At 39.6% G+C, this 9,823-nt stretch overlaps 1 protein-coding gene across 1 annotated transcript in view; it reads right to left on the bottom strand.

The window, feature by feature from the left end:
* The window catches only part of Rasef (RAS and EF-hand domain containing), a 77,286-nt gene extending 76,052 nt beyond the window's left edge, over positions 1–1,234 (bottom strand). Inside the window, exon 1 of the mRNA XM_013018384.1 lies at positions 1,136–1,234. Within this exon, the coding sequence (XP_012873838.1) occupies positions 1,136–1,234 (99 nt within the window). The remainder of the gene's footprint in view (positions 1–1,135) is intronic.
* Positions 1,235–9,823: the final 8,589 nt, after the last annotated feature.

Here is a 9,823-nt window from a genome sequence, read left to right as displayed (position 1 = left end):
CTCCCCCGCCTGAGCGCCGCAACTCCCCCGCCTGAGCGGGGCTCCGGCGCCGCGTGGACACCCGCGACGCTCAGGGTGTTCTTAGGAAAGGTTTTGCAGCTCTCCAGGAGTGCTCCCAGCCGGGAATGGGAGCGGACAGGCGTCTGGGAAGGGCGAAGCACCGTTGGAAAGGTCAGCTTGCTCTCTGGCTGCTCAAGGAGTTTAAAATTAGAGACAGTCTTGTTAGAGCATGTTTCTAAAAGAGTGAAAAGATGTCCTTGCAAAGAAAGGTTCGTGACCAAATACTTTCATAAAAGAATTGAAAAAAGAATACTGTTACTTCCTTCTGGGATGAAATAAAGATATGTATTTCCTAGTTGAATTTTACTGTGAAAGTTTTAACGGCCGTTGAGAACATACTTTGGGAAACCCCATGGTAGACGATGACTGGGGTGGGCTGTTGTAAGAAATGATTCCTTGTTTGCGTCACCCCAACATCCCAAAGCAGTAGTGAGAATCGGCTCTGCAACCTGCTCCTCACCTGCTGAGATAAGCTTTCAATGGAAGCCTGTTGCTATGAACCATGTACAATTTCCTTCTTGCATAAGAGCATCCCTCAACTGCTTTACCCCTGCAGTTACTCTGCCCTAGAAAGATCTGCTACTCCAATTAAGATAGACCTAGATAGCCAAGTAGTGGAATACCACTGAAGGGAGCGATGGGTAGGTTTGAGAATTCTCTGGAACTTATGCACCACTGAAAGAGTTGGAGTGCTGGAGTCTTTTCTCATGAGCAACTAACTACATACACATGGCTTACTATTTGCAAGAAAGTGAAAAGAAAAATATTGAAGAGATTCCTAGCAGAGATGAGTCAACATACCGACAGTGATCTACTTACCCTTTATGTAATGCATCAAAAAGAAAGAAAATAACATATATACTCATATACTCCTACAGAGTAGCATCTAATTCTGATGTTTAATTTTTCAAATAAAGCATTAGAGATTGAGTTGAACTTTTCATTGTATGTTTCTGGAACTCATCTACAACATTATGTGCTGTATTAGCAGATATTAGGCTTAGATGAACCTTTTAATTATAGGACATCTTTATTGTGCTCCAAAGTGTAACAAACACTATTTTGTAAGTCAAACCAGACTGTTGTTGGCATTCATCCCTGGAGCTGAGGGAGGAATGCTAAGTTTAAAACTCTTGATCCCTTCTGTGATGACGGAACAAGGCGTCTGTGTCATTTTCCCACATTTTCCCACATGCACACAATATGGGTCTTGCACATCTTGCTCCTCTCAGTTGAAACAAAACTTTATCATTTATATTATGTGTAGGAAAAACACAAATGGCTCTCAGTTTAATTTTGGTTATCCAAAACAGCAAACTGCTTAAAGTATGATTCTACAAGAGCTCCCAAATTCCCTCCCTTTAGAGTTCAAGCTCTGAACACTACAGGGAACAGGACCCAAGAACATGATGAGAAATCAGGGCAGTGATAACTTTAGATGATATAAAACTCTCTTCCCCTGCTGCCTGTGAAGAGAGGAGCTACCATGACATGAGAAGGCTGGGCAGCTAGGTCCTGAGCAACCATTTAAGAAGCCTAGAAGAGATCTGAGGAAGGCCTCCAGGAGCTGAGTATGACCATACTCACAGCCAGCAAGGAAGGATGCCTTTGTCCTACAACCGAGAAGGATTGAATATGTCCAACAAACAGAATGAACTTGGAAGAGGACTCTGGGTATCAGATTAGAACACAGCCCCAGCTAGAAATAAGGCCCTGATTCTAGAATTCTGAGACCCTGATCGAAGCACCCAGTTGTCCTGTTCCTTGACTTAGTGGACTGTGAGACAATAAATGTGACTTATTTTGAGCTGTGAATCTTGTGGTGATCTGGTTTCAGTGACTTTATACTGATATCCAAATGAAAATTGCTTTCTTGAAAAAGAGGAAAAGGAAAGGAGACAGGATAAAGTTTCAAAGTGCTGACAAAAGCTGTTAGCAAACTATGACATGTACTACCTCTGAAACTATTTGTCATATAATCTTAAGTTAAAGTAGCTTTTAAGGAGTTTTGGTTTTGAGGTCTTGCAAACATAAGCCATTTCAGATTGCCCAGGTATAATCAACTGCCTATTAATATTGCACAAAAACTGATTAAAAATAAACCTTTAAAACAAATATTAGAAGAAAAATAAGGAAGCTTTTATAACTGTGAGACTACCTAATGAAGATTCATCTGAAATCCTTAAATATAATGGAATGCCCTCTGGAGCACTTGCTTAGCATGTGTGAGGCCCTGGGTTCAATCCTCAGTAACACAAAAGGAAGAAGAGGAGGAGGAGGAGGTAGTAGATGATACAATGAATATGCACTAATGACAAAGTGTTAAAAATAAAGTTTAAAGGGCTGGAAAGGTGGCTCAGTGGTAGAGCACTTGCCTTGCATGCATGAGGCCCTGGGTTCAATTCCCCAGCACCACATAAGCAAAAAGAAAAAAAGCCGGAAGTGGCGCTGTGGCTCAAGTGGTAGAGCGCTAGCCTCGAGCTGAAGAGCTGAGGGACAACACCCAGGCCCAGAGTTCAGGCCCCATGACCAGATCCAAAAAATAAAAAATACATAAAAATAATAAAGTTTAAAGAAAAAAACCAGACTGGACACACAGGTCTGACAGAGCATATAGAGAACTGATTAAGAGAAACTTTCCCTGTATTTCCTCCACAGATCCGTTGAACTACATCAGCTTTGAAGCTGCCTTAGTCATAAATTGGTTTGTTTAAACCATTTCTTGAAAATTTGTGTTCCAGTGCACATTGTAACATAGCCTTAGTCACATACTAAATTCACCTGTGACATAATGATTTAAAAATCTACTGCTAAACCAGTAATCCTAGTTTATGCTTGTAATCCTAGCTACTCAGGAGGCTGAGATCTGAGAGTTGTGGTTCAAAGCTAGTCTGAGCCTGAAAATCTATGAGACTCTTCTGTCTTCAATTAACTACCAAAAAACTGTAGTGACCTGTGGCTCAAATGCCAGTGAAAAAGCTGAAGGATAGCCCCAGACCCTAAGTTCAAACTAGTATCAGTATAGAATGGAAAAGGAAGAGAAACCTGATGGCAGAAAATCATCTTCAAAGATGCCACACAACCCTAAAAACCTTTAAAAGATTACACAGCAAATAGTTAAAGCTAATCTACATTGGACAAACAGGAATAGAAATGGCCAGCCCTGTTGAGGTGGAGGCATGGGTCAGTGGGTAGAACGCTAGCCCATGAGTGAAAGTGTCCCATACTAAGTTCAAGTGCCAGTCTCAAAAAAAATTACAAGCAAAAAGATTGAAAACTTCTGTAAACTAGTGAAGCACTACAGCTTGAGCTCAGGGCCATGTATTCTTGGTTTGCTTTTCCACTCAAAGCTGGCACCCTACCACCTAAGCCACAGCTCCACTTCTTTTGAATGTGTTTCCTGTCCTGGTTTTATACTGGGATCCTCAGATCTCTGCTGAGAGTACCCGCACCTTGAGGCCTATCCTCTCAATGTCCAGAAACATTCAACAAACAGAAAACTCATTATGTGCTTTCCTCCAATTTAATATTATTAATATAGAATTTATAGAGGAACTATACATTTCACAGTACTCCCCATATGATTCCATAAATACTGAAATCTGGTATGCCACTGGGTTAACTTCAAACTGCGATCCTCAGATCTCAACCTTCTGAGTAGCTAGGATTACAGGCATGAGCCACTGGTACCCAGCTTGGTATAACATTGGGTTCCACCACAAGATAAGGACTCAAATGGTTTTTCTTGCTTGCTATGGTTTCCAACATATTTATAAGATGATTTTTTTTGTTGCTTTGTATGTCCCTCCCCCACAGTATAACGCCTGCTTTCACTGTATTTGATGTTGGTATAATTTGTGGAAGGGAAGGGAAAAAACAAATCGTTTAAATAGGGATACAGGTGGGCCCATTGCAACAATGAGATAGATGTACAAGACATTATGTCGAAAAATGAACTTTACAACTATGCGGTGGGGAGGCATGAGGGGGGAGGTGGGAAGGGACGGGAAGGGGAAACAAAGGAGGAGGCAACGATGCTTGATAAGAAATGTACTCATTACCTTGCCCATGTAATTGTAACTCCTCTGTACAGTATTTTCACAATAAAAAATATGAAAAAAGAAAAAATATTGGGTTCCAGTGATTATTCAACTGAATCAATTTTGAAAATGTCTTCTTTCCTAACAATTTCCTAATAATTATGGAAATTCTGAAATCTCCAAAACAGATTTAAACTCAGTAATCCTGATATTTCTGCATTTTTTCTTAAATCAGTAACAAGAGTTTATTGGTAAAAACTAATCCATATTTCTTGGAATAAAGAAAAGTTTAATAGAAATATGAGCAAATAAGCCTGAGCAGTGTGTTTCTATCTGCTCCGCTCCTAAACCCTTTCCTACCTTACCCCATTTCATCCCCTTTCTGGCCCTGGTGTTGGTGTTTTCCAGAGGAATTTAGATAACTTAACCAAGGCCACACAGCTAAATAAAAGAGCTGTGGTTTGAACCTGAGAATTGTACTCCAAAGTTCACATCAATTCTTCCTCTCAAATGAAAGTGATTCCCATTATGTATGTAAACATAAAATGGTTTTTCCCCCACCCTGGGTGCTTTGTTAGTTAGAAGTCTGATTGCTTCACACAGAGAATGTCATGTGATTCTCATTCGTAGCAGTCTGTTAGCAAATAAGTAAACAGGACTCCAATTTTTTCTCACTGTATCTATTCAGTTCTGGCTCACTCTAAATCTTGCCTGTGGTTGCACCACAAAATGCAGACACTCACTTCTATTGGGTGGTTTCAGGAGCACAAGGATTACTTTAAGAAAACACGTCCACTCACGTGGGGAAGATCACGAGGGCAGGTTTCATGTTTATGAAATGCATTTCTCTCAGATTAACTTAGCCAGCAGTGGAACTTCCCATCATTGTTAGAATGAAACCTTCTTTCCTCTCATAATAGAGTAGGTCTTGCTAAACTAGGCCAGCTCTACTCAGGGGCACTTCTGATTTCAAATGTTGTCATAAAAAAATGAGACACATGAGTGCCTATCATATATTTATCTCCTAAATCACCTCTCCGTAAACTGAACTACTGAAGTACGGGCTTGGGTGCCTTAACAACTGTGCTGTCACTGAATTAATTTACAGTTGAGTCAACTGAATGTTTCAAGGCAGGAAGTAAAATATAAATGGAAGACTCTGAGGAGGCATCCACTAGATGATCCTAAGAGAGTGCCAGGAGGACCAATGAAATGGGGATGTTGCCATGGTTACCAGGAGCCAGAGCTGGGAGTCTCATTGTCAGGAAGATATTGAAAATGTGGCCCAATAAACTCATAACACTGGAGGCATTCTGTACTTTAATTAGTGTGATCTTGGCTTTAGGAAGGAAGCCTGAATGGAGAAAAGTATCTTCATTCTGCCAGTTGGCAGTGTTCACTTTTTAGAAAGCTTTGCCAGTTATATGGCACAGGCCATCTTGAAAATGAAGGTAATTTCTAATTGGAAAATGGAATAAACTTAACAATCAGTCACGGAAGCCCACTGCCATGCCTACCCAGAGAAAACTCTGGTTCCAAATGAGTAACAAGCTTCTGTAGTCCCAGGTCAGGATGGAGAGCTAGCTGCTCTCGTCTCAAAGGGCACCAACTGAAGGTGGCATTTCACAGTGGCTTATCACCTGTCACAGCACACTCTGTATTCTCTCTCTATTACAGTCAGCTAGGCTAAAGCCCAAATAGGTATAGTAAGCAGATCAAAGGGATCATAATGCTCATCTTTATACAGATTATTTACAGATTAACAGCAGAAACTGCTGGGCTTAGTGGTGTACCCTGCAACTCTGGCACTCAGGAGTCTGAGACAAGATGGTCTCAAGCTTGAGGCCAGGCTGAGTCACAAAGAAAGACCCTGTCTAAAATTTTTTAAAAAGAGAACAGTAAAACCAATAGTAACAAGCAAAACAGGCAGTCACTAAGACAGACAAAAACAGAAAGGCAATCGCCATCTGTAATAGGATCTAGACATGAGGAGTTAGACCCAAATTGAAATTAGACTCAGGTAGCAATGAAGTAAACTTACTGCATCTTCCTTGCTATTTGTTTTGACTATCTTTCTTATATAAAAAATATGTTGGATTGAGGGAAAGGAAAAGGAAAGATGATATTCCCCCCAAAGAGGAAGTGTACTCACTTATGAAATGGTAGGCCCTTTCTGCATAACAATTGTTTAAAACATCTATTGGATTCTGACAAATGTACCTTCTATCAACTGAAAATTTACCCGTTATCAACTGCTGCATAAATTATGAAAGGAATAATAGATAGCAGCATAATTAGAAGAAAGGATGAGTTGGGAGCCGGTGGCTTATATCTATAATTCTAACTTTTCAGGAGGCTGAGATTCAGGGAATCAGAGTTTGAAGCCAGCTCAAGCAGAAAAGGATATGGGACTCCATTCCCAAAATGTTTAGCAAAATATCATCCTGGAAGGGTGACAGAAGTAGTAGACTGCTAGCTGAGTGCTAGGTTCTGATTTCAAATCCTGACACTTGGAAAAAAGAAAAGGAACGGTGACATTGTAGTATAGAAAATGGAAATGGAAGAATGTCTGATTCACAAATTAAATAGAAATTTGCAGGCCCAGGGATCTGCAAGTATCAAGGCAGACATCTGTAGTAAATGCATCTGTAGTAAATGTGTGAAAAATGCTCAGGTAGTTTAATTGATCTGCAGGGGACTCATATCCATAGTATAAAACAAAATCAAAAATGAAACAGCAAATAAAAAACATCAATAAATGGTCAAATAAATGAAACAGACAGTTCTTAAAAGTACAACTCGGGGGCTGGGAATGTGGCTCAGTGGTAGAGTGTTTGCCTAGCATGCATGAAGCCCTGGGTTTGATTCCTCAGTACCACAAACACAGAAAAAGCTGAAAGTGGCACTGTGGCTCAAGTGGTTGAGCTCTAGTTTTGTGCAAAAGAAGCTCAGGGACAGTCCTCAGGCTCTGAGTTCAAATCTTAGGATTGGCAAATAAAAAAGTACAAATAGCCAACAAATACATTTTAAAGTCCAGGATCTTTAGTCATCAAATCTACATTGAGATTCTATCTCATCTCAGCCAAAATAACTATTATCAGAAGAAAAAAAACACAAATAGCAGATTCTAGATGTAAAAAAAAAAGAAAAAAGAACTCAATATTGGTGGGAATGTAAAAGAAATATTTGTATGTATATGTTGTGTGTGTGTGTGTGTGTGTTGTGTGTGTGTGAAACACAGGGAGAATTATTCACAATAATAAAGAACAAAAAATGTTATTTACAGGAAAATGGGTGGAACTGAATATAATTATGGTGATAAAAATAAGTCAGACTTGGAAAAAAGCATATTTTCTCTCATAGAAAAACACCTAGATTTTAAGATGAAAATATTGAAGTAGAAAGGGCATTATTTGGGAGGAGAAGGAGATCTGTGGCAGGAGGCCAAGACATGATGATGGGGGTGAATATGGTCAAAGTACATTATGTACACGCATAAAATGTCATTATATAACCCATTATTGTGTACATTAATCTATGCTAATATGAGAAGAATAAAACATCAAGTATAAAGTATACAATACACTGATATTCACAAAGTTGTGCAACCATCACCACTAAGTCCAGAATGTTTTGAAAACCCTGCCCTGCACACAATAGCAAATGCTTTCCACTCCATCTTCCTCCTCAGCTCCTGAACAAAATGAATTCCTTCCTTTCTCTGTCTTCTATGCATGTCCTATGAATGGAGTCCTACAATAATGTGATCTTTTCTTAGCATAATGTTAACTTAGCATAGTATTTTCAAGGTCCATCCACCGTATAAGCATAGACCTGAACTTCATTCCTTTTGTGGCCAAATATTGTATGGATATGCTCCATTTTGTTTATTCATTAGTTGAAGGGCTAGTTACTAATGCTTACCACACTGGGAACACATACAGGAGCACCAAGTTTGGTCAGGAGGCAGATAGAGCCAAGGGAAAACATGGGCAAGAGCCAACAGAGTGAATTTTATGGAAAGAACCATTGAGGTAAAAAAGCAATTTGTAAAAAAGCAATTTAGAATGGGTTAATTTGAATCATTTCCACAGCTTCTACAGCAGAGGCCCTGACTAGTTGAGGTAAGTCTTTACCCTAGAAAGGGCATTCTCTCCAGATCAACAAGGTCCCAAGTACCAAAACATCTTAATAAAAAGTCGACTTTGAGCCAGGCACCGGTGGCTCATGCCTGTCATCCTAGCTTCTCAGGAAGCTAAGATCTGAGGATCACAGTCCAAGGCCAGCCCAGGCAGGAAAGTCTGTGAGACTCTTATTTCCAATAAACCACCAGAAAACCAGAAGTGGCACTGTGGTTCAAGTGGTAGAGCACTAACCTTGAGCTGAAGAGCTGAGGGACAGCATTCAGGCCCAGAGTTCAAGCCCCATAAAAAAAATCATCTTTAATATACATCTATAGTGACCACTTCCTTCTGGCCACCTTCAACCTCTTTTAATTGGTCCACAGAGAGGACGAAAACTAAAGAAGAGAGCTTCTTCTAGTAACTAAAGTGTAGTACCCAAGGACATAACTTCACTTGATATGTTCATACATATAGCATAATGAAGTTGGGCTGGATATTTGTAGAAATCACTTGCCACTATGGAGTAGTCATTGAAAATGTCATTTAGCAAGACACAACTTTTTCTCTAAAAAAAAAGTCTGTTCAATTGTGAGCAGATAATTACCAAACTTTTATGATAACCTAATAAAATATGATATGTTAGTACTTCAACGTGTTAGTACTTACTTTAGTTCTCATAAGGTTAGATGCAGTGTTTATGGGTAAAACAATATATGTGAGATTTGCTTTAAACAAAAAACAAACAGAAAAGCTAAAGGCATTGATGATACAAGATAGAAATTTATAATAACTGAGGCTTGAAGATGAATCCATTAAAACTACAGCTGGGCACCGGTGGCTCACACCTGTAATCCTCCCTACCCAGGAGGCTGAGAGCTGAGGATCAGAGTTTCAAGACAGCCCAGGCAGGAAAGTCTGTAAGACTCTTATCTCCAATAAATTATTCCAAAAGAAGAGGAGGGAAAGAGGAAGCCACCAAAAGCTGTGCTAAGGCTCAAATGGTAGAGCATTTGCCTTGAGCAAAAAGCTTATGGACAGTGGCCAGACCCAGAAATAAAGCCCCAGGACCAGCCAAAAAAAAAAGAAACAAAAAACCTTTACAGTTCTTTTTGTCTGCGCATGAATACAGTATTCATATAATAAACCCTTTTAAAGCATGGTGAGATGTACAGGAAAAAGAAGTATTAAAACTGGCAATCGGTGTAGGAAACCCAAATTCGTATACGATATGTATTTATACTATTATGAATTAAAACTCCATCCAGGATTGCTGAAGTGACTTGATTTTTTCTCTAGTTCCAAATATCTGCAGGCTAATATTGACACAGGTTGATCCAATTCTTGTTGAAGTAGCTTTAGGCTGAGCAATGGAATCCTGAGGCTGTGGCAATGCATGTTGTGATGCTTTCTGATGAGAGTCTGATCCAATTAGGGAAATTTCACTCATCAAAGACCCTTCACTCTCAAGAGAGCTTTACTGAACAGCAGTAGAGGTTGCTTAATTAATGAGGCTAAACCACCTTTCAGAAACAAGATCAGGATGACATTTCTATCTGTGTCAAGGAAACATCCTCCAAATATAGTACTGTGAAATCTTGG

This window comes from Dipodomys ordii, unplaced genomic scaffold, assembly GCF_000151885.1.
Source record: "Dipodomys ordii isolate 6190 unplaced genomic scaffold, Dord_2.0 Scaffold40, whole genome shotgun sequence".
Taxonomy (NCBI): Eukaryota; Metazoa; Chordata; class Mammalia; order Rodentia; family Heteromyidae; genus Dipodomys; species Dipodomys ordii.
The sequence above is the reverse complement of the archived record's forward strand: the minus strand, read 5'-3'. Positions and strand labels throughout refer to the sequence as shown.